Source organism: Diplotaxodon limnothrissa, linkage group LG9 (genome assembly GCF_057381915.1).
Source record: "Diplotaxodon limnothrissa isolate DT_005_m linkage group LG9, D_limnothrissa_male_GT1.1, whole genome shotgun sequence".
In the NCBI taxonomy this organism is placed as follows: Eukaryota; Metazoa; Chordata; class Actinopteri; order Cichliformes; family Cichlidae; genus Diplotaxodon; species Diplotaxodon limnothrissa.
In genome coordinates this window covers 15,845,165-15,870,920 of record NC_140604.1, presented here as the reverse complement: position 1 = coordinate 15,870,920, position 25,756 = coordinate 15,845,165, and the positions used below count along the sequence as shown (strand labels likewise).

Here is a 25,756-nt window from a genome sequence, read left to right as displayed (position 1 = left end):
TCAAAGTGCTGCTGATACTCGAGGAGGCTTTAAATAAAACATGGAAATGAATCCTGACACGTTGCGTCGAGTTGTTTTCGATCCGAGAGTAACACAAGGTAGGACTGTTGTACACGAGGAGTAATGGTGTAAGCTAGTACTGCACTGAGGGCCAATAAGACAATCAATGACGAATTACATGACACCGGGGCTAATGTCCTTGATTAGTCTTGCTATGCGAACAAATGAAGCGAGGCTCTTGACAATCACATGAGAGACAATGCGGCTCCAATAGGAGTTGATGCGTCAGGCGGTTCTGCAGCAGATGAGCTCCAGTCTCATTATACAAGCTCATGGTCAGGAGACACACAAATCCTTCAAAGTGTGTTTGAACTAGGGCTGCTCGATTATGGCAAAAATGATAATCACGATTATTTTCACTGAAATTGAGATCACGATTATTTGACGATATTTATTTAACCCTTTAAGACCTACTATAGAACCAAGTCCACCAGAGCTTATATTATTTTTTTACATGCTGTAGTGCCATTTGTGGGAGCATTTCAAGTTGCTATACATCAATACAACTGTTATAGCCCATATTTTAATAATATGTATGCATTAAGTCCATAGTAATTACATAAATTGCAAAAAAGTGCAATAAACTACAAAAAAAATTGAAAATCGCTTTTGTTTTGTTTACATATATTTCTACTTGGAGAAATTTAAGAGGCTTATCCCTCAAAACTTTAAATACAATAAAGTTGCAAAAAATAGTTTACAACAACAGGAAATTTATTTTGAGTGTCTTCATAGTTTTATTTTGGAGATACAGCAATTTTTATATACTGCAGGAAAAACAAAAAACAATCCTATGATGCAAATTTGCAAAGAAAACAGCAGGTGCATCATTTCACTGTGGGAAGTGTTACGAACAGCTGATAGGAACGGCAAAGCGTGTTTCTGGAATATTATGTTTTTGTTCCTGCAAGCGCTTTTTATGCAATTTTTGCAAAGCTATATGTGGAACGAAACCGTGACCGAGGACAAGCTGATGGCATCAGATGTAAGTACAACTCCTCCGGTTTCATATGCAAAACAAATTATTGTGCTAGCTTAGCGGTTCAGGTTCTACAGGGATTTAAAAATAGTTACGCAAAACGGAGCGTGCTGCTCTGACCGGCTTTAAAGGGTTAACAATGACTTTAAAAAAATAATATAAAATAGTGTGCAACACCACTGAAGTTTTTTTTTTTTTAACTCTCTTTTCAACCAACGGCAGTCACTCTCTCCTCTCCAAATAACTTCTGCTTAGCTTTCCGAGCTTCCCTCGGGTCCTCTTAATCAGCGGTCTCCAACCTTTTTTGCGCCACGGACGGTTTATGCCCGACAATATTTTCACGGACCGGCCTTTAAGGTGTCGCGGATAAATTAGGGAGGGGCTAATAATCGGCTCAGTCATTTTTAATGATCGTTGAAAGCCCAGATCGTAATCGTGATTAAAATTCGATTAATTGAGCAGCCCTAGTTTGAACCCTGCTGACTGACCTTGCATATTTAGCTTAACAAAAAGATGTTCAACAATGGAATTAATGAATTTTCTCTATGATTTCCAATACCAAAGTGATTCCTTTAAGCCTGAACACTAAGTTATGAATAATAAGGAATGATCAGCACACTGTATTTCATTTGAAATAAATATGACCTTTAATTAATGAGGCTTATCTGTGAAAGATGGAAGCGATTGGACTAAAAACAGGCAACAGTTCACTGAAGTTTTTACAGGCAGGTTTAACTGCAAGGATTTTCATTATTCATGGTCTTTTAAAACCATTTCATCAACATTAGTTCTCACAACTCGTGTCTTAAACGACTACAATTAATTAAGAATACCTCCCTGTAACGCAGCTATTATCGACAGTGCTGTGCAAAAGTCTCGAGCCTGAGCTTCTTCTGCTTTGAGCAACAGTTCTTCAGGGTTTCTTTAGACATTGGCAGCTTTTTCACTTATTTTCAGTCCAGGCCTTGTACCTGACCACTTTCACAGGAATGTTTTTTGTGTACGCATAACAGCGAACTTAGCAAAGAACCCATTTTAAATTTTATCTTTAGGCACTTTGTTACTACCAGCCTGTCACAAAAACACAATTTGTTCCCATTTCTTTAGCTGAATCTCTGAAAAATACCAAAGATAACACAGTTTGACAGGCATAAAATAGTATTTTTGTACCAACAAGGTGATTCCTGAAGAGCTATTAGCTAAAAACTTGGCATATCGCAGCATCGTGTGCAGAGCGTCCCCCCAAAAAATTTGTAGAAACTTGACAAGTGGAGGACAAAAGAAGAAGCGGCAGGCATAAAAAAAACCCATCTACTGCAGATGAGCAGTAGCTGAAAGTCATGTCCTTAAGAAATGAGAAACGATTCAGAATGTACATCAGAATGTCACAAAGTCATTCTTAAGGAAAGGAAGCAGAGAGAAAAGACTGAGGTATGCCAAATTACACAAGAGCTGGAGTGAAAATCAGTGGAAACAGGTCTGATGGAGTGATGGTCTAATAACTAATAACTTTATTAGCAGCGCCCTCCTGAAATGCACCAACAACATTGAGAGTAACATCCTCCTCTCCGCCCCTTAATGCTCTCTGGTTACTATGGTAACGCGTAAATATTTCTTTCAAAATAAGACACGCAACTACAACACGGGAAAAGACCCAGGGAAACCGAGTTAGCGCTAAAAACCCTGAAAACCATAAATTTCACACCTGAGCCTCAACTCTTGCGCCCTGGTACCAAACGACTCACGGACCGGTACCGGGCCGTGGCCTGGGGGTCGGGGACCGCTTGGTTTGGGCCTGCGTTTCAGCCAGTGGTGTTGGGCTTTTGTCAAAACTAATGAAATTATGAGCACGACAAAGAACAATCAGATTTTGATCCACCGTTCAATAGCATATGGAAAGCATTTGATTGGCAACAGCTTTGTGTTTCGGCATGAAAAAGATCCCAAACACACTGATGATGCTGTAAAATCATGCTCAAACAGGAAAACACACAAATATTCCATGCCATTTTGCAAACAAAATATAAAGAGAGGTGGCTCAAGATCTCTGCAGAGTTCTGTAAATGTTCTTAAAAACTGCTCAGAGTAACATAACAGACAGGTCGGGTGTGAGCAGAGAGTACATCAAGCTGACGGCTGACTTGTAAATTAGTGGGTTTAAATGAAGTGACGGCGCAAAGTCAAACAAAGCTCTAGAACTGGAAGCTTTTTTTTGCGCCAAAGGAAGGAAGACTTGGAGAGATGATTTTAAATTACCTGACCTTTTAAAAGGCATTGCTAATCTAGTCACATGAAACAGCAATTTATGAGGGGGGAAATGTTCATTTACTAGGAATGAGCATCTATCAATCATGGTGACAGAGGTGTACACTGGGGAGAGGAAACGGGTGGAATTAAGGGAGGGAGGATGACACAGGAGAGATAAGGAGGGAGGGAGGCGAGGGAAAAAGGGAGCCAAAAGCAGAGGGAGAGAGGGAGGCTGAGAGAGCGGCTTTAAATAATAACACACTAATTCTAATGTTTCATAAAAAGCTAAAGCATGGGTGCGCAAACAGTATCAATCACAAGTGGCTGGAGGCCTCATTTAGAAGCCAAATGAAATCAAAGTTTGACCTTTCTGCCCTCTGCAAGTTCCACAGGCCTGTTCCAACAAAGCCATTTGTGTTCACCTCCAGCTAATTAGTTGAGTAAAGAACAAATTGTACATTTGATTAATGTGGTCACACAGATAGCAACTGAACCTGGTCCAAACATTACAACCAAACTCTTTCCACTCTCAGTTTAATGGAGGTTATTATGCCCACGTACGTATGCAGAGTATAGGAAGCAAATTGGAGGTGTTGGAAGAGGCTCGTGGATGTGTTTCTGAGAGCCGTGTAATTGTATTTTTTACTTAGCAGCGAATGAGACGTTACCTATTTTCCTTAAGTGGCGTTTGATGAAAAGACAATGACAAGATGGAAAACAGCCAAGGAGTGAAGCAGCACGTAGGGGGACGCGTCAGCTGCACTCCTTCAAATCTGAAGAGGAGCGCTGAGCATAAGAGAGCGGAGCAGAGTGTGCAGCCTCGCTCTCGTGGTCTCTAAAAAGCGCTTGAAAACAACATTTTTTTAAAAATGCAAACTTTGCGTGGCTCTCGAAACAAACTTGCCGCTGTCCCCCGGGGATGATCGACGTGGTCGAGGATGCTTAGCTTCCCCCGTCTTTGTTTTATTGCTTCTCCATCTCTGGCTAGGCCCCATGCCTGTGCTCTGGGCTAGCACTTCAAACAACCTAATGTCCTATATGTTGCAGCCAACCGGCTGGTCAGGCCACAGCTCTCTGCCAGCCATCTTGCATACTGTACAGCCAAAGCTAATATTCAACACTGAGGCAAAGCATGTGAAGGGCTTAAAGTGTGAAAACGTTTATGTGTGTGTGGCGAGGAGAGGTCTTTGTTGCCGAACAACTCACATTTTTCGAGCGCATCCATCGCAGCTCCCATTTCTGCCTGTTGGATGCTAGATTAGAAATTTTTTTTTTAAAGAAAAGGAGACAGAGAAAGAGAGAGAAAAAGGTCTTTAGCATATTTAAAATGTCCTTTTTTTTGAATTCCTGTCAAAAAAGAAGAAGAGAAAAATACCCCACAACCAATATTGAGAGGATTATCAAAAGTGCATTATATTTGTTTTCCAAGGAGCCCTTCTTCGCTAACAATCTCAGGTAACACGGTGCACGCATTTCCAAAAGGTAAGCCTATCGGCGGCTCTACGCTGGGCACTGTTTACTCCTGCAATTCACCATCCCCTCCTTATATATTATGTGGTGTGTGATCATAGCCCAGCAGTGGAGGTGGCTGGGAGCTTAAGTCATGTAAATACAAAAACAGTAAGCTGCCAAAGATTCTGTGGAAGGGACAAACTTATCGCCAGCTTAGTGCAAGAGAGAGCGGTTTCAAGTAGGGGGTCGTGGAGGGGATTTTCACATGTGTGTGTGTGTGGGGGGGAGGGCGAAAGATGTTTGATGGATTTAGGTTTCATTTCTCGCAGGCTCAGCTGCAGCTTTATCGTCAACCCCTCCAACCCTGAAAAGGCCTCGGCGCAGAGATTCACTTTCTTTACTTTACAAAAGCATGAATATGCGAACACACACAAAAGGTGTGGAACTCAACACTGAAGGGGGGGTTATAATAAAAATAAATAGATATGTGTGAACACAATAGCTCAGGTAGACCTAAACACAGCCCCAGCAGCAGCGCCGCCTCGTCAAGCTCTCCTCGGCAAAAAGTGATATTTCCATAACAGAATTTACATCGGATCAATAACGGATCGATTCAACTTTCATGCTGCATAATGTCTCTCGCAATAAAATACGCCAGCCAGAGCTTAATTGCTATAATAAACACCATCAATAAAGTGCAGCCATTATTCTGGAGCCCATTAGCGGTGCATTGAGAAGGAGAACGCCTTGTCTTGTTTGTGTCTTATTATATTGTACCATCTTACTCACCTTGGGCCTTTGCCACAGCCGATTCGCTCTCCTTTGAAATACACGGCGACGGTGTAAATGCGCGCGTGCGACGGCCCCACCGTCTGCAAGGTCCTGCAAAATTCAACAGAGGAAGGAGGGCAGAGTTTAGGAATAATAAGAAAAAGAGAAGCACAAGGACACTCGGGGACACAGTCCTTCAGAGAAATACAAAAAAAATTTTTTTGAATTGGAACAAATGTAATTCGACTAAAGAGCGCTCTTTGAGAAGACGCACAATCCATCTGAGGGACACATAAACAATTTTTAAAGCCTCCCAAAGTCCCCGCACTCATCTTCTGACACCTAGATCTGAAGAGGAGTGTGGGGAAATAAATAAATAAATAAGTGACACGTTGAGAGAGGAACTGAAATAAAAGAGTAACAACAGTCTTTGAGAGACCTGCGAGTCTTTGGCGCGCTAGAAGGGTAAACAATGAAAACGCTAAAGAGGGAGCGATGACAAGAGACTATCACTGAAGTAATTTACAGATGTACCTCATTTAAAAAAGAAGAAGAAGAAGAAGAAGAAGGAGCCAGATGTTGACTTTGTTTTATTTCTGCAGGGACATGTGTACAAGACAGTTGTTTGAAATGTTAACATTAGCATAAACATCTCAGACCCAAGCTGTGAGTCACCTAAATTATTCACAGACAATTTACTTATTTCAGGAGAGCAAATCCATTTTTAATGCAACGTGGTCACTTATGACACTTTATCAATAATTCAGCCCCCTTTCTCGCTTACAAATGAAGAAGCGCATAGCATGTGCCGAGCAAATAAGACTCCTGCGTGCGCTGCTTTAGCCAAATCTCGACGGGGAGAGCGTGTCACTTGGAATTATCGCGGCGCTAAAATAACACAAAAGGAGACGGAATAAAAGGGAAATCTACGGGGCCGTCGGGAAGTCGTTGGCGCTGCGTTCATGCTAAAAGCTACTTCCAGACTGGGGCCACTTTCTGTACAGTGCGAGATGGGTGTATATGTGCGCTCCCTGGTGTGTCGAGATGTACAGGAAAGTGATAGAGCGCGGGGTTGAGGTGTCGATCTGTCATCAGCCAGGCACATTCACCAGGGAACCTTTAGCAGGGGGCTCGGTACATTAACTCCTTTCCTTCTCCTTTTTTTCCCTGTCCTTTCCTGCCTCTTTTGGTAATTTAGTCTCTTTCTTTCCAACTCACACCCTAGTCTCACTCTGTGTTTCTCTACCCTTGACGCTTGTAAACAAATCCCGCAGACTTCGAAGACCGACAGCAAGACAGATTCGACGCCGAACAACTGCTCTATGAAATGCTATGAAAGTTGTATGAGTCTGGCTTATCGACCAACAGGGGTCAGGTCATCTCACGAGGTGGTCAAAGGAATGCTCAATATTACCGGCTGCTACTGTGTATACATCAAACATGGGGAAAGAAAGAAGTAATTACGCTCAAGGATGGAGGGGAAGCCTTCCATTCATCAGAGGCTGGGTTTTATGTAAGCTTGTGTCTCCTGTACATGTGGGGCTGTGTGAATTTTTGAAATTCAGGTCACCCAGGAGCTCTATTTGTTTCTCCTTCACGTTCTTGTGGGCAGTGGACTTGGGGAGGGAAGTGTTGATTGCGGTGTCAGAGCTGTGCTGTGTCAAAAAAAAAATTAAAAAAATCGCCATCCGCTGGGCAGATAGACGGAATAATAAACACGGGGGACTGGAAAGACGATTAAATAAATACAAGGGAAGAGAGACGGGGAGGAAAAGGGGACAGATTAGATGCTGAATTGTGGAGTTCATTGTACGCCGAACCGCTCCGTCTCCAACCACCCGTGAGCCTCGAGACGACCCCCCCTCTTTTTTTTTTTTTCTGAGAAAACTGTGTTTGCCAGCTTCCAGTGGTGACACAAACACTGCATCGTGGCAGCTCTCAAAAGCTTTCTGTCAAATGACACTTGCTCCTTGGCTTTTTTGTCAAATAAGAGATCGTTTTAGTTATCTTTTCTTTTCTCATCACAACAACAAAGACCTTTACACAGTTGTTCAAAATGTTTAGAGTCTGATGACGAGTAGTCTTGTAAATTATGTTTGTGCCAGTTCATTTCCCTGAATTTGTGCTGCAGCCCACGTGATGCCTGACCCTTCTGGACTGCAGAGTTGGGCTCACACTAAAGAGACTGATCAAGTGTACGGTGCAACCATGTGTATACACACTTAAATTAGATCTTTAATCTCAAAAATTGAATTTCTTACCATTGCTAATAAGATGTCATGTTCAAATTCAATATGTATTTTATGCTTAAAATGTTTAAGTGGCAGCACTTGAATGTATCTTAAGACTGCTTAAAAAAAAAAAAACTTGCAAAAATATAAATGGCTACTACATTAATCGAAATATGCAGCTATATAAAAAGTTAAAGGATTCATCACTGTATATAAGCCATAGAAGATTTGAAACTGCTCTGAAAAAATGAATGACCAAATAGCTTAAATAGCGTGAAGTAGTGTTTAATCAGTTAGAGCGGAGTTAAAGATGAAGATAAAAATCCTTGACCATGTGTGCCTACAATTCTAAGCATAAAGAAGCAATGACCAAAACAGTATTTACAAAAGAAAAGCACAAAAAAGGGAGAAAGGGTACCGTTGCTGCACTGCTTTCTGCTAGTCCTGCAGAAAGCTATGTTTAGACATAAATGTAAATTCGGCAAGTTAGCCACCCAGAATCCGCTCAGTAGTCTGCAAACAATTAAATTCGTTAGCAGGCAAGCTACGGTTAGCAAGCTGTGTGACTCTGTTGTGTTTTATAACATTTGCTGATAAAGACATTTTACAATGAATGGCTATTTAATGAGCACTTTGGTTGAATTAGCTGATATTATACTTTGCTAAGTTAGGTAGCTGCCTTTTTTCAGTATCCTGGTAGGTAATGTTAGCTTGCCTGTGAACCAGGCTGGATGCTAACAACCTAGCTTAACCAGATGTTAAGTTGAATGAATTCAAAGCTATTTTTAGCTGCTCCCTTATTCACAAGGAGTCCTCCACAGCAGGTAGCTCGGTACTGTTTGATTTGTGTCTCCCAGAATCACACTGAGGGACTTTTACTTGTTAGACAAATGTGCAAACCATGTTGAGTAGCTAGTTGGGCTAACTCCCAGGGGTTGGTTAGGTAATAAATCACTATTAGATAATTACTTCATTAGCTAAAGTTACAAAATAGCCAATATGAAATTCAAAACCATGTTTTAGGTATCTGAATTAGCTTTAGCTTGTTTTCTCAAGAGTTTTATTGTTTGTTTTTGTGCCCATGTGAAGTTTTTGATAAAGTTTTTGAAGTTCTAGGAGCTGTTTGATTCTTGACATTAGTAGAATTCTTAACTTTATTGATTCCGTACTGAATTGCCACTATGATGAAGCCTCGAGTTGAACAGTTGTCTCTGTTGTATGGTTTATGTCAATGAAGAGTGTGGCTTTCAGGTAAGAAACTTGCCTGATGGGGCCAAGAAATTACAACTGTTTAGTTTGTATTTAAATATAAACTAAGCACAAAAGACTAACCTCTAATCACACACTGGTACTTCTAGATAATGCCGAAAGAAATTTATGCAAGCCTCGGTAATATGGTGGCCTTACTTGTAGAGTGGGATATCAGGCTCCTTGCCCTCTGTTCTCAGGGTCAAACAACACTGCTGCAGCTGAGACTTGGGGTCGTTCCAGTCCTGGTTCAGAATGAACTCCTGCAACACACAAACAACACACACTTGAGACCAAACTATCTCTCTTCACCCACTCATTTCAAAGAATCAGAAACAATGAAAATGAACTGCAGTTACAACCGTTCTCCTTCACTCCTTCATGCTTTTATTTCATTCCTGCCATCTCCAAGCTTTTACCCCCTTTTGGACTTATTTGCGCTCTCTCTGACTGGCTCTCCATCTATGACTTGGCGGTGAGCACAAATCACAGGCTACTTAAGACAAAAGCCAATCCCCGGCCAGAAATAAAGAGCGTCTGGGAGTCTCCCAGGTGTGCGGCTCTGATACATTTCTCTTATCCAAGGGGGACTTCTAAAAGCCCTTCCATTAACAGGGAAGCAGCCTTGTCATAAAAAGGCAGACTTTGAATCCAGAACTGTCTGCTCCTATTAATTTTCTACAAAGAGTGCTTCTGCTTCTCTCTCGCTTTGCAGCTCCCTCGCAGCCCCTCCATCTCTACTGTTCTTGCTTTCGTGCTTTGCTTCCCCTTCTTCCTCCTTTCCGGTTTTCCTCTCTCCGGGGGGCATCCACACTCCTTTCGCTGAAGGCTGAGAAATTTGGCTGCAGCTTATAGCCTACCTCTTGTACATTTCGAGTGCGGTGATGCATTCACTCTCATGCAAACACCTTAACATGCATAATGGAGGGAAGAAGAAAAAAAACTGCGAACATAAGGAAAGGATTTATGTTCCCGGTTTTGCTTCTCTATTTCCATCTAAATTGGATGAAGCAGCACAGTTTGCAACACTGTGGTTTCCAGAGGGCTATGTAAGGAGACATGCTGGCTGTTTCACAACTTTTCTCTTGGAAGTGGAAATGAGGTGCTCTCTTGCAGCGACCATGACGCAAAGCTCAGCTCCTCTAGAGCTGGGGATTCTCCCTGGAGAGGCACACCAAGACAGCAATTAGCATGGCATATCAGACCGCTGCAGCAGCTTCACAAGGAGAGGTCCGCGCTGTGTGGGAAACTCGTACACGAGCACGCGTGTGTGTACGGACACCCGGTTTCAGTTTGTCTTTTCACTGCAGCAGCGGTAATAAAGGGAAAAACGGAGGTCTTCTATCTAAACTTAGACTTGAGCACTTAAGGATATAATGCCCGTCCCTTCCTAACGCGCATCTTGCCATTGAAGTTTTGACTGAAGCCTACTTATTCAGCTCTCGCAACACTCCAGAAGTGGATACCGTCAGCAACTTCAAGCACTTCTCGGATCAATAGAAAAACACAGACGACTAACATTAACAAGCCAATGCATGCATCCCAACGCCGTTGAGATTCCCATTAAAGATGACTAAAATAGCCACCCAAGCCGCCATTGTGAGAGGCATTCAAAAGCCAAGCACCACTTCAGGCCTCACGTCGATGTGCCATTAGGGCCCTGCCATTAGCTCCCCTCCTCATCATCTCCCCCCGGTTCGCTCGTTCCCCGTCTCTCTCTTAGGTGCTCGGCTCAGCAGCTCATTGATCAGGTGCGAGCGGTGAACAGCTATCAATAGGGACTCACCTTCAGTCGAGGGAAAAAGCAGACGTTCATGAATGTGTGCACGTACTCCAGGTCTTTATCAATGTAGAGAGCTGCGATGAAAGCTGCGAAAACAAAAGAGACAGAACGCCTTTTTAAACGAGAAAAAAAAAAAAGGAGGTGGGTGCTTTGCTTTGTTTAACAATCAGCTCCATTTCTGCTTCTGTAGTAAATAAAACATTAACAAAGACCAGAAGAGAGACCCGAGCAGCGGCCTCCCTCGGCGAGGGACGTGATGTTAACAATTGGAAAAGATGGCTCTGTAGCCGACTGTCCTTTTCTATCACACAGGAAATTGGAACTACAAGGGCCACACAGAGTTCAGAGAAACATGTCATATATAAGATAAAATTGTATGTCAAGCTGAATAAATAACTGGCGGCCTAACTGCTCTGAGAACAAAAAAAACCAAAAAACCGAAATGTAAGCAGAAGGTGCTGGGTGTCATCTTCATCTCATGGCTGTCCCTTTGTTTTCCCCTTCCATTAGATGCCACTGCATTCACTCATCCCTGTGACTAAGACAGTGGGACATGAGAGAGAAATAATAGGTAATATATTTCAGGAGGCCAGTGAGGGCCCGCTGTAGCTGCAGGGCACAACTGTTCATATACAGAAGAGCTGCACTCATCTCCAGCGCTGCCCCGCGTCCTCTTCCCGTGTCATCAACTCTGCTCCGCTGCAAACTTTTGAGGGATGATTTGAAAGGCAAATGATATGAAGCCCTGTGTTGTTTTGTGATTCATGCATTATGGTCTGTCTATTGAACGCTGGCCTGAAAAACATTAATGCTTTTTAGTCTTTTTTTCCTCATTTAATCTACCAAACTGGAATGGCTCATTTGCTATTCCCTTTGTATCACAGTTCCTGTCCCTGCCTGCTCCCCCTGTTGGCCTAATGTGGACCGCAAAAGGTCTCCTCCAATTCTCCGTTTCCATTCTCCTCTGCATGCAAATCCCTGCGCTCATGTTCAGCTTACACCTTCCTATAGTTCACCATGAACTTCCTTTAATTGCAGGATTGAAATCAAGTGAATGTTATCTCTAGCTTAATTTATCGGATTTGATGTACACCTAGGTGCTTGAGGGTTGAGGGACATTTATATGTGATAGGTAGGCAATGAAAAAAAACTCGAGATCTGCCAGAACAACCTGTTACAGCCCAATCAATACTGGAATTTATTAAGGGCCAAACCCTCGCAGATAAGCTGATCTGAACACCAGCTCACGTCAGCTTATAAAGTGTTTTATTTAAGCTCCTCAGGCCTGTCTGTGCAAGCCGCTCAGCAACCCCCCTTGAGTAGGGCTGTATCGGGTATCAACCATAATCAAATTTAGTGATCAATTTAATTAAAAATACAGTGAATCTGCCTCACTGTCGTTTTATTTGGCATCTTCATTTATAACTTGTATGACAGACATGTATATTTCTGACTGCTGGCTTGATTTTTAAACGAGAGCTTAATGTTAGTGCACTTGAAGAGGCCTTTGTTTATTTCATCTTCTTATCTCCGCCCCCCACTGGGCGCTATTGTGGGTGGAAAATTCTGCTGTGTGTGCGGAGATCATGACGCAAAGCGGAGAAGACAGGAATGAACTATTTAAAACACAGAAAACAGACTGGATGAGTTAGGAGAACTATAGGTCTGAAGTAAAGAAGTAAAGAGCCGTGCAGATGTTATATATCTGTTTGGACTGACATCCGTCCACTTATGTTAATTACTTACAATAAAGCCAAATCATTTATCGTACAGTATGTCAACATGTAAGTGTCTCATCATGCTGGAAGTGAGAAATAAACTCTTTTCCCTGCGTGTTGTGGAGTTTTTCCTGTGTTTGGGTCACACATTGTACATTACGGTGGGTGGATAATGGGTACATGTTAACCTCCTCTGCCTCCCACACAGGTGGTGCTATCGGTCATCAGCGATCGTCCAGAGGGACAATAGGATGATCAGACTGTGGAGCACAATGCCCAACTCACCCTCCACCCCAGGTTCTCTATTTGAAGAACCACATCTACTGTCATGAATGCTCTGCTAGGGCTGCTCAATTAATCGAATTTTAATCACGATTACGATCTGGGCTTTCAACGATCATTAAAAATGACTGAGCCGATTATTAGCCCCTCCCTCATTTATCCGCGACACCTTAAAGGCCGTCTGTGAAAATATTGTCGGGCATAAACCAGTCCGTGGCGCAAAAAAGGTTGGAGACCGCTGATTAAGAGGACCCGAGGGAAGCTCGGAAAGCTAAGCAGAAGTTATTTGGAGAGGAGAGTGACTGCCGTTGGTTGAAAAGAGAGTTAAAAAAAAAAAAAAAAAAAACTTCAGTGGTGTTGCACACTATTTTATATTATTTTTTTAAAGTTATTGTTAACCCTTTAAAGCCGGTCAGAGCAGCACGCTCCGTTTTGCGTAACTATTTTTAAATCCCTGTAGAACCTGAACCGTGTAAGCTAGCGCAATAATTTGTTTTGCATATGAAACCGGAGGAGTTGTACTTACATCTGATGCCATCAGCTTGTCCTCGGTCACGGTTTCGTTCCACATATAGCTTTGCAAAAATTGCATAAAAAGCGCTTGCATGAACAAAAACATAATATTCCAGAAACACGCTTTGCCGTTCCTATCAGCTGTTCGTAACACTTCCCACAGTGAAATGATGCACCTGCTGTTTTCTTTGCAAATTTGCATCATAGGATTGTTTTTTGTTTTTCCTGCAGTATATAAAAATTGCTGTATCTCCAAAATAAAACTATGAAGACACTCAAAATAAATTTCCTGTGGTGGGAAACTATTTTTTTGCAACTTTATTGTATTTAAAGTTTTGAGGGATAAGCCTCTTAAATTTCTCCAAGTAGAAATATATGTAAACAAAACAAAAGCGATTTTCAATTTTTTTGTAGTTTATTGCACTTTTTTGCAATTTATGTAATTACTATGGACTTAATGCATACATATTATTAAAATATGGGCTATAACAGTTGTATTGATGTATAGCAACTTGAAATGCTCCCACAAATGGCACTACAACATGTAAAAAAAAATATATATATAAGCTCTGGTGGACTTGGTTCTATGGTAGGTCTTAAAGGGTTAAATAAATATCGTCAAATAATCGTGATCTCAATTTCAGTGAAAATAATCGTGATTATCATTTTTGCCATAATCGAGCAGCCCTATGCTCTGCTCCTGTTTTCCATGGATGTCTGTGGAGGTCCCGTCCCCCAAAACAGCGCCGCACCACCAAATTTAAGTTGCTGCAGGTAGAATAACAATCCTCTTACTGTTTAATGATATGCACTTGTGCTACTATATCATACGAGTTTAGTATGTATATGTAGAAAATTACATTTTACATGTGAAAAAATAAATCTGTCAGCGTAATGCAGTGGGAGGAAAGTATCGAGCACCACAGAGAGACAGCTTCTTAATGGCCTCCAGCATATATTTCCCATACAGTAATGGCATGTCTCCAATAAGTTACTATGGGCTGATTTATTTGCCTAGTTGCTTGTTGGCTGTTTCCTGGTTGTGATGGAGAGCGGCCTAGAAAAGGGCCATGGATTTCTAATTCGCTTGTCAGAAAAGAGTCTCAAAAGCACCGGTGACACGGGCTGATCCCTGACAGGCTTCCCACCCACAAACTCTACCAGATGAGTTTGACAGAACAACAGAAGTACCACCCTGATGGACTGAACTCTCCTCACTGTGGCAGCACCCCTGTTTACACCTTAAAGAGCAGGTAAAATTAACATAGGTCCTTATCACCAGAGCCACAGTAACAAGACTAAAATGCACAAATATGACCAAAATCATGAAAAACAGGTGGTCCAACACTAATTATATTGTACTCGTACTCATTATAATTTATACATACTAAAATAGATTTGAATGACAGTGGCAGGTGCTGCCTATTCACTGCCAGCGCCCTGGGGCACATTATTTTTCACTTCTTTGTTATTTCTATTTTTCTGTTTAGCTAATCATTAAAAACAAACTCACTCTCTTTGTGTAAACAGCAAAGAGACAAAAGCACAAACCCACCACTTTTGAAGCACATATATTGGCTGTATTTTCAGCATTTTAATCTTTAGTTATGAGACACGCTGTCATGTGTGGTGTCAGTATCCATTTCCTGGTCATTTCCACATAGAATCCAGTTGCACATCGTGGGGATTAACTGCCCACTGCCACTGATAATAACCAGAAATACCAAAATGTCCATTAAAGCAGGAGCAGAAAAATCCAACTAGACAATTCACCGATTGTTTTATGCTTAGCTGTGGCCCCATAAACATTGCAGCGAACACAAAAATAGCTGCCATGGTAAGAAAACTATTATCTATAATACTGCAAGTAATATGGCTTGTTATGGATATGTATGAATGAAGTAGTGGGCCATATCTAAGAGACAGAAAGCCATCTCTCTAACAGACTGAAGAGCACAGTGATATTACAAACTCCATGTCTGGAAAAGACTTTATATTGGTGGTGCTATTTAAGCTGCTTTGCATCCCACCTATACCCCAGCAGCAGGCCAAGTGGGGTAATCCAGACATTCAGCAACAGTTTCCAGACTTTCCCAAGCCAGATGAAATATATCATATTTCCAGCGGGTTTGGGTCCTCCCAGAAATCCTCCAAAGCAGCAGTTCCCAACCTTTTTTGCACCACGGACCGGTTTATGTCTGACAATAGTCTCACGGACCGGACTTTAAGGTATCGCAAATAAATACAACAAAATAAAACCGGTACCCCCAAAAAAGAAGATTTATTCCTAACACATGGGAAAAGACCTAGGCAAACCGAGTTAACGATAAAAACAATAAAAACCATAAAAAATAATTTCCCCCAGGGATCAATAAAGTATTCTGATTCTGATTCTGAAATTTCACACCCGAGCTTCAACTCTCGGGGCCTGGTACCAGTCCATGGGTTGGGGACCGCTGCTCCAAAGGGAAGTGCACAGGAAGCATCCTAAGCAGAAGCTTGAGTCGCCTCAACTGACTCTTTTCAACAGAAAAGAGAAGTGCGTCTACTGTGACCTGCTATGGCAATGGTGTCCAATCCCAGGCCTCAAGGGCTGGTGTCCTACAGGCTTTAGATGTGTCCTTGATCCATCACAGCTGATTTAAATGGCTAAATTACCTCCTCAACATGTCTTGAAGTTCTCCAGACGTCTGGTAATGAACTAATCATTTGATTCAGGTGTGTGGACCCAGGGTGAGATCTAAAACCTGCAGGACACCGGCCCTCGAGGCCTGGAGTTGGCCAAGCCTGTTTGCTAAGCCTATTCCACCATTTTTCAGCAGAGAGTCATGCCCTCAGATTGCAGGTATACTGACTCTTATCATGGCTGCAAAAGATTCCAGTGCATTTAAAGGTTGAAGGCCAAGCTCTGATGAAGATAATGAAAAACAAAACGAAACAGGATTGGTTTTTTTTAGGTTCTCGAGATAGATGGACAGGATCAGCCCCCTCCTACCTAGGGCTGATCCTGTCTATGAATATCACAAACAGGATAGGATATAAGGGGGAGTCCTAGAGGAGTCTGACACTCACTGTAAATATGCTTGACTTTATGCCAGAAAGAGCTCTAACTTTGGTTATACAAGAACCTGATGGGCTATAAAAATGTAATTTTGGGAGTGCGGTCATAAACCTCGTCATGTAGACCTGGTGGTCAAGCTCCCATGACCCATCCAGACTGCAGTTCTGATGAATCCAGTGATATTGCATACATTTATTGTACTGCAAGTCACATACTGGTAAAAAACAAAAGTCTTATTAAGCCTGCAGAACCACAAGCCAATTAATAGCTCATTAATTATGAGAAAATCTAGCAGCTGCAGCAGGAAGATTAAAAAAAGCCCAAAATAAAAACTACAGCGGCACACAGGGAGCATTTTCCAGCCTCTTAAGCAGAGAAGTGACTTTGTTTGACATCCACCACAGAGCGAACAAAGAAATCAATAATGTTACACCATGCTGCCATCTTAAACTGCACATTCTGGAGAGACATACAAGAAAAGGAGTCGGGTCTATAAAAGTCTATAACGACGGTCTTTCTAGTCATTTTAGATTTGCAGAGATGAATCAAAGAGCTGGGAACCTACACTCCAACAAGTCGGCCAGAGTCTTGGTCCGCAGCGCGACTGGACGTTTGGTTTTGTCGTTGGTGATGGCGAACTCCTGCATTCCCAGCTCCTCGGCCACTTTGGCCTGCGTGCGGTTGTTTACCAGGGAGCTACGGAGGAGCTGCGGGCGAACAAACAGAGGATCGCATTTTAAAGTCCGCCTGTCAGAACACTGGAAACACCAGAGTAAGATCCACACTGCAGAAGTACACAGGAACATCAAAATGGAAGGGAAACATGAAATAATTCATCAAAGACAGACATGGTTACGCTGAATAAATGTTTCAGGGTGATTGCACGTTAGTCTGTTAAATATTGCATTGTGACTTGGAGCTGAGCGCCTTTACAACATGTTAGATTGGTTGAAGTACATTTAAGTCCCTAAAAGGAAAAACAAAAACACTTTAAATATAGCTACAAGATGTGGAAAAGAGCAAATGGAATGCAATATGACTGAATGTGTCTTGCTGTGATATGCCCTCCTTAACAGTACACACGCAATCACAATTGGAGCCACAGAAACACGCACTAGTTGAATGGGCACTTTTTCTTCCTCCCGATTTGAAATCCATTTCAGATGTACCCCGTCTTGACTCTTGGGCATTGCTGGAGCTTTCAGTCTCTAAACCAAAGCTCGCTGGATGCTTTTACAAAAATTACGTCATGAAATATCCATAAAAAATAAAATAAAAAAATAACTGCAGAGGTTCTTATTCAGTTTTTAGACCAGCTCGATCCTTGCAGCCTCCAGCAGTGGGGTCCTCTGAAGAGAAGTGCTGATGCTCGACTAAAAAGACGGCGCCGCAATGCTGTTTGACGCCATCGGAAAATGGACTTGCGTGTTCAAAGTGTGATCATTTGCTTTGTACCTGTGGTACAAGCCGTGCAGGTTCGCGCACACGCGACTTTATTTTTCAGACACTTGACAGCTTTTGCAAAAATGTGCCAACAAAGATGTGTTGCTGAAAACCACTGAACAGTTCCGTCTCATGACGATACCCATCACGAGGAGTACAGTAAACATACAGGCACAGCATGAGGGGGGGTGAGTGGAAGAGAGCTGTGGAAGCAAAAAGGTAAAAAAAAAAGAAAAAGAGGAAGATCACAGATTTATGAGAAGGGAAGAAGGTGGGGAAAGAAATATCACCCCTCAAATGATGTAAAAGGGAGGAGACGGTGGAATAAAGACCAAACACGGGTGTAAAAGAGGAAGATGTGAGAAGTACATGGCTGCAGGTGGAAAAAAAGCCTTAGGGGAGTGTTTTAAGTGATTTGATCTTACTGTTAAATGTCCTTCATGGTGGTCAGGAAAGTGGATGAAGAGATATTCTGTGGCTACCAGCTGCATGATGGAGTCTCCCAGGAACTCCATCCTCTGGTTGTGGCCCCTGGATAAGAAAAATAAAGGAACAGCGAGTGGGGTAAACAGAGGCGAGGCATGGAGAGAAAACACAAGGTTACCGAAGGATAATGTGGGGAATGAAACGATATGTGGGATGGGAGGAGGGTTAAAAAAAGGGGGAACAGGGAGCGTTTCACATGAGGTCATTCATGTACACATCAATGGGGCATGAAAGGCATCGCGCTCTCTCGACAAATCTACCGAGCTTTTAGTCTTTTAACAGAAACGGCAAAGTCGGCTGATGTACATTTCATGGGTGGCCTCTGGGAACAGCTGCACTGACAGGGTGTGTGACAAGTCGGAAGCAGCCTGAAGTAGCAGGCCCTTATGAAGAAATCCTTCAGCTTTGATTGCAATTCAAATTTAAAGGTACGAAGAAGAAAAAAGAAAGAAAAAAAAAATTCTGGTGCACCTGCAGGAGAGCCTGTCAAAATCCTAAGCCTACAAAAGGCAGCAACTGTGCGCGCAGCTTTAGAGAACATCTTTTAACCCTCCAACAATTCCTGGAAAAAGCTCATGGCAGCACTGTGATACTGTACATCAGCTCCCTGCCTTTCTCCACTACCAGTGAAAAGCAGGGAGGATACTGTAACTCCCCGCACAGTGTTAGACAGGGTAGGACGAGAGGGGTGTGAGGGGGGTACGCAACTGCTGTTGCTGCTGTAATGGTCATTAATTAAACAGAATTATAGATTAGCATTGCAGATGTGGGCTGGTGCCATGCCAGGCAGGCAGGAAGCGTCGGGTAGGGTGGGCGTGAGCTAGCGCCATGCAAGCAGGGAGGTATATTCAGCAGCAGAGCGCATATCCATCTATAGCTAAGAGCTCCACGCAGGAGGGGAAGTCTGAAGATGAGAGAGGAAGATACAGAGGGAGAAGATGAGGAGGTGGTTGACATCAAAGAGAGAAAAAGGCCAAAGTTTATTGTCCAATTTTTAGCGCTTCTGCCTTTTATGAGCTGCCGCCAAAGAGATCTGAGGTTAAAACAGAGCGAAACTGCAGTTAAAGCATATTAAGCAGAAATGTGTCCGTCTAGATTTTTGATTAAAGTCTTCATTTGTTTTTTCTTTGTTCTTTTGACCAATTGTTTATCTCGGGGCGGCTGTGGTTCAGCAGGCAGAGCTGGCCGCCTGCCAATCGGAAGGTCGGTGGCTCAATCCTCGGCTCCTCCAGAACATATATCAAAGTGTTCCTGGGCAAGATACCGAGTCTGTGTGTCTTTGTGTGTGCGCAAGATAGTTAGAAAGCACTCAAAGGCATGGAATAAAGTGCTGCGCGAAATCGGCTTTGAGTGCTCAGGTAGAGTAAAAGTGCACTATATAAGTACCGGCCCGTTTACCATTTACAATGAAAAATATACACTAGAACTGTTGAACTGGACCGACAGTTCTAAAACTCAATGCATCAGAAAAGTATTATCAAGTGTCATCCTTTTAAAAACGATCGTACAGTGTTGAAGTTTTCGCTAAGCCTTTACACCTGTGTAGTTGGCTTTGGGTGTAATTATAAAGTTATGTCCACAAAATAAGTGATGACTGTTGTGATATTTTGATACCACGGTAGCATTTACAGGATATTGCTTTGTAGTGAAAACTGTTACTCAATAAGGCCCATTTACTAGTTGTTTTTCTCTTTCTCTCTGACCCAAGAATTGATGTGTAAGACTCACAGGCTGGTACCCCAAGGTCGAAAATACCACAGAGACGAGACCACTTCCTTACTCCCATCCTCCCTTCTTTATCTCTTAGAAAAAGGCTCGTTAAAGGCCAGGTGGTTCGTTTCAGAATTCACTAATGAAAGAACTCTGTATTCTATGTCTAGGAGTGTATTTTGCTGGAATGATCATAAATTGTAGCTGAACTGATAAACTACACAAAGGATACTTCTTTGCTCACAAGGCAGGAAGACGTTTCCTTATTTGGTCTGTACCGGTTTGAACTGAGAACTTTCTGACACACGAACCTTTTTTTCCTCTATATAAGCTGTTTTGTACTGAATAAACCTTTGAGTTGATTTGGGAAGGCAACCTGAAGCAGTCTGTGTTTCCTTGTTCTCCCAAGCTACTCCCGGCGCTGTAACTAACCCAGCTGAACGGCATACTTGAGTGTTACTTTGAATAATTAGGAATCTAATAAAGAAAGGACAGAACTCTGCTTATCGGTGCTCGTGCCTTGGAGGGAAACCGGGACGGAGATTTTCTCTTCAATTTGGTGTCAAGAAGTGGGATTGGCTGACAGAAGGTAAATATGCGTTTTTCATATTTATATAAAGACCGTATTATACCTCTCTCAGTGATCGATCCATAAAAAAAACGGGATATGCTGACGAAGTTTCACTTAGTGATCCAGAGAGATACACTGACGACTTCCTCAGTCCCCGAATAAAGTAAATTAACCCTTGTGTGGTGTTGGTGGACCCGCTAGAGTTGTGGCTTTCCAAATTAACACTATCAAACAATTTTATGTTAAATTACTATGAATTAATGTGCTTCTCGTTTTTCTTTTATATAAAATGTTATGAATAAATCAGTTATAATCAAGTGGAAAGACACAACACATTTACACGTGAAAGAATAATTAATTGTTTAATTTTTCTTTAAAAAAAAAAAAAAAAAACGAAAGAAAAGAAAACTGAACACGGGTCTCACAGACCCGATTACCATACAAGGGTTAAAAGCAGTAAATTAAAAGCAGAAAGACACAGGAAGTTGCCTGTTGTTTTGCGAGAAGTTGCTCGTTAAGCGAGAAGTTGCTCGTTAAGCGAGAAGTTGCTCGTTAAGCGAGAAGTTGCTCGTTAAGCGAGAGTTGCTCACCCAAACAAAAATTGCTAGCAATAAATTTAAAGTAACCTCAGCTGTGCCGCAGCGAAATACTAACATAAATCCTTCAAGCGTGTAAACCCCTCTGGAAATCACTGAACATGGGTCAGAATAATTCAAAGACCACAGACAGGTCCGATAAAAAATCGAAATTAACTGTAAAACAAAATAATAAAATAAACTATAAAATCACAAATAACGGCTCAGTGCGCCTCCCACTTCCGGTTACGCGTAACCCACGTCCGCGAATCGGTGAAGACGTCCATGATCACGTATCCAGAACATGCGGAAGTGCTTATGTGACTGACTTTGTTTACAACTTACGGACTGTAAGTTCAATGCATTCTAATTTATTTCCGGAGCCCTATCCCGAACTTTTATCGCCAGAAACCAGGTCAGTAGAAATGTTGAATACCATTTGCGATAAGAAAAGTAGTCTGCTTAAAAAGTCCTGTAGAAAATACATGATAGAATGCCGCGACGTGATACATCAAATGTTACCACTATGGAAAAAGGGACCGGAACCAGGTGTAGATGCTTTAACATCAAATAAAACTAGTGCAGGCTCTAGCAAAGAACATAAACCTACCGCAGGAAAAGCTAGTCTTGCATGTTCAGCCGTTCAGCCTACAGCCCCACACCCTTACGATGAGACCGAATTAATAGTCGCTGTAGCAGCTGCACGCAAACAATGTCAGCATTCTGATCCAACCAGCTCAAAAGAAAGCGACGAAAAACCTGAATCATATGCAACGGATCTTAGCCATCTCTTTAAACAGGATCAGGAAAAACAATATATACGCCGCAAGGAAGAATTAGCAGAACATAGAAAAAGAGAAAAACTTTTGAAAGAAGAATGTGAGGAACTTATGAAAAACAATTTAGACGACTATGAAGAAAAACTTTTGCATCAGGCAGTGTCCACGATAGACACCCACATGAAACGCCACGATATCGTAGCTAGAGGTTTAGAGGTAGCTAAAGAAATACCTGTTACCCGAACTTTAATAAAGACTTATCTAAAAGGAAAAAAGGAAAAACAAAGCCGGAATGACAAAGGTCCTCACGCCAACACTCGCGGTAGTAAACAAACAGAACCAAAATCTAGTGACGTCAATGACACTTACCCCTTTATGATAATAGGAGATCAGTGTTGTATTCAGCCCCCTAAAATCTCAGAATTAGTGACAACTATTAAAGAGCTTCCCGATCCTCTTAAAAATCCTACAGCCTTTGTCTCTGCACTACAGAGAAGTACCAGATATCACCATTTGGGTGGTCCGGATTACAGGTACATATTGTGTCAATGCATTCCTGGAGTAACCGAGTCACAACTCATAAGAGAGATAGGTGAATTAGACCCAAAGCATGATAAAGCATCCACAACTGCAGAGTTTTTGTGGGTAAATAATGACAAAATCACCGATTTCTTTAAGAATCTAAAGAAATTCCTGCTAACAATGTCCAGAGACAAAATTGACTTAAATGCAGTAACTATGTGTAAACAGAAGCCTGATGAATCTATCCTAGTATTCATAAAACGCTTTATGCACTGTTGGACAAGCTAGAGGTGCAAATTTAGTTTTCCAGCAGCCGCAGACACCCAGAGCAAAAATGAATTTGTGTATTTCATTTAACATAAAGGGTGAAATGTTTGCTGACACTGATAACAGCTTATGTTTTCTCTGCCTTATGTACCATGGAGAAGGAACAGCCTCTGTGTCAGCTGGACCCTCAGCAGAGAATGAACTCAACATCCTTTTTGTCCGGTACTCTATGTCACACACTGTGCCAAAAAAACGTGTTCAGACGCCACTACCAGGTAATCCCATGACTGGGAGCCACACTTTTGTTTCTCTCACACTTTTCAACAACATGATAACTGCTCACACAAGTGAAGGTCAAACAGTGATTTTGTCACATAACTCAGACATAGGTTACGATAACTAAACCATGTCGACACATAGATCTACCTTATACCTTATATTGGCTTTATACCTAATCACGCACAGCTCATGAAAAACAACAAGCCAGTATATGTCAAGCAATGTCCCATTTCTGCCGAAAAAGCCGCAGCCCTAGATGTCATGATAGGAGATTTATTGACTACAGGAGTAATAAAGCCCACACTCCTGTCAATCCTGTGCCAAAGCCTAACAAACCTGGCGTATGGCGTTTCATACAAGACTTAAGGCAAATTAATGCAGTCAACATTCCTCTGCCACCTCTCGTTTCAGATGTTCACAGCATATTGACATGCATTGCATACACATTTTACCGTGGTGGATTTATGCTCCGCTCCTTTTTCTCAGTACCTGTGCATGAAGACACACAGCCGTTATTTGCATTCACACATAGAAATAAGCAGTACACTTGGACTCGTTTGCCCCAAGGCATGGTAGACAGCCCTGCTGCTTTCTCAATGGTGGTCCGTGCTACCCTGGACAGCTTCACTCCTCCAGGGCTGTACTGGATGACCTCCTCCTCTGTGCTGAAAGTGAAAAACTATGTCAAACTGCTACACACATGCTTCTCCAGCACCTCCAAAAGACTGGCCACAAAGCATCAGCAAAGAAAATGCAGTACTGTCAGACTTCTGTTCAATATTTGGGATTCACACTGTCTCACGGAAAACGTTCCATGACTGCAGACAGGGTCAAAGCTGTGACCTCTGTCCCTCGGCCCACTACACAGAAGGAAATGTTGTCCTTCCTGGGCATGGTGAACTATTGCAGACAGTGGATACCAGACTGTTCTTTTCATGACCACATTCTGCGTGACTGTTGTAAAAAAGACAAGCCTCCTCGAATACTGTGGTCCACAGAAATGACTGCCTCTTTCAATGCATTAAAGGGAGTGCTGACCTCCGCCACTCAAAGGTGCTGCCTGAATTGTTCAGGGAATGCCGGCCTGCCTGAGGGCAGTAGCAGCTTGCTCTATCATGATAAGGGACTGCGAGAAGCTCACACTCTCACATGACACTATTCTACACACCAATCACCAGGTCACGACCATTCTAGCAAACATAACTACACAACACATGACCGCACAACGTCGCTCAGGTTATGAAGCTACACTGACCTCCACAGCAAACCTCACCATAAAAGCGAGCAGCACACCCAATTCGCCAGCACATTTATTGATCCTATGCTGTGTTCTTCTGACCGACAGGATGGCTTTGACGATCATGACTGCATGACACGTATACAGGAATCCACAGCATCACGTCCAGATTTAGAGCAAACACCTATCCCAGACTCAGCCACGGTTTATGTGGACGGGTCCTGTTCAAGGCCGAATGACAACTCATTTCTTTGTGGCTATTCAGTGGTGACATTGCCTGACATCATACTAGAGGCTCACTCATTACCATTTCACTCAGCACAAAAAGCAGAGCTCATGGCTTTAATACGCGCCTGTGAGCTACATTTGGATAAGCGTGTGACAATTTACACAGACGGCCGCTATGCGTTTGGCGTTGTGCATGACTTTGGCACATTGTGGAGACAAAGAGGATTTAGATCTGCTGATGGAAAACCGATTGCTAATTCTGATCTTGTGCAAAGACTTTTGCAGGCTATACAGCTGCCATCGGCCGTTGCAGTTGTGAAAACGAAAGGACACAGTACAGCTGACACAGACGAAGCAACAGGTAATGCCTTAGCAGACGTGACAGCCAAGGCTGCAGCTGCATCACAGCTCCCACCTCCGCAGGAAGTATTATCTGTGCCCGTACAGCTGCCACTTGTTACACTCCCAGACTATTTAGACACAAATGTTGATTTAAAATTCATACAAGAGCAAGCCTCTGCATAGAATAATGACTGTACCTTAGATGACAGGGATGGCCTATACAAAATCTTGAGGGTTTGATTGCCCTCCCATCTTCCCTGCTGCCAGTCCTTGTCCGACATTTTCACGGTGTGGGTCATGTCGGACAAAGAGGGGTAATAGGGGCAATAAAATCAAGATTTGTAATTGAGAAAACATTGCATGCAGTAAAAAGCATATTAGCAACTTGTTTAACATGTGCACGAACTAATGTAGGAAAATCAAAAGCAAAACATCAGCATTTACCACAACCAGATTTTCCATTTCATACATTACAAATTGATTTTACACATATGCCAGCGCAAGGAAGCATCAAGTACTTACTGGTAATAGTGGATCAATTTAGTAAATGGGTAGAAGCTTATCCAACCTCAAAAGAAAATTGCAGAAGTAGTCTATCAAAAGTTGAGCAATGAAATAATACCCAGATTTGGAATACCTCACCAAATTAACAGTGATAGAGGACCTTCATTTACATCAGAAGTAATTCAAAAGTGTGCCAAAACCCTAGGAATAGACTGGAAATATCATGTGCCATACCACCCTCAGAGTTCAGGAGTTGTAGAAAGAATGAATAGGACCATAAAAAATCGCCTGACTAAAGCAATGATAGAAACAGGAATGACCTGGGTCAAATTACTTCCTCAAATCCTCTGCGAGATTAGAATGACTCCATCCGCAGCAACCAAATTATCTCCATTTGAAATAATCATGGGAAGACCGTTTCCAACACCATGGTCAGCCTCCAGAGGGGCACCGCTATTAGAAGGTGAT

General features: G+C 42.3%; 1 protein-coding gene across 1 annotated transcript in view; it reads right to left on the bottom strand.

Moving 5' to 3' along the window:
* Window positions 1-25,756, bottom strand: part of drosha (drosha ribonuclease III) — a 146,274-nt gene that overhangs the window by 12,448 nt on the left and 108,070 nt on the right. Inside the window, exons 27-32 of the mRNA XM_085362786.1 lie at window positions 18,214-18,319; window positions 16,911-17,052; window positions 10,775-10,857; window positions 9,148-9,251; window positions 5,528-5,620; window positions 4,493-4,539 (exon numbers count right to left, since the gene is read on the bottom strand). Of these exons, the coding sequence (XP_085218912.1) occupies window positions 4,493-4,539; window positions 5,528-5,620; window positions 9,148-9,251; window positions 10,775-10,857; window positions 16,911-17,052; window positions 18,214-18,319 (575 nt within the window). The remainder of the gene's footprint in view (window positions 1-4,492; window positions 4,540-5,527; window positions 5,621-9,147; window positions 9,252-10,774; window positions 10,858-16,910; window positions 17,053-18,213; window positions 18,320-25,756) is intronic.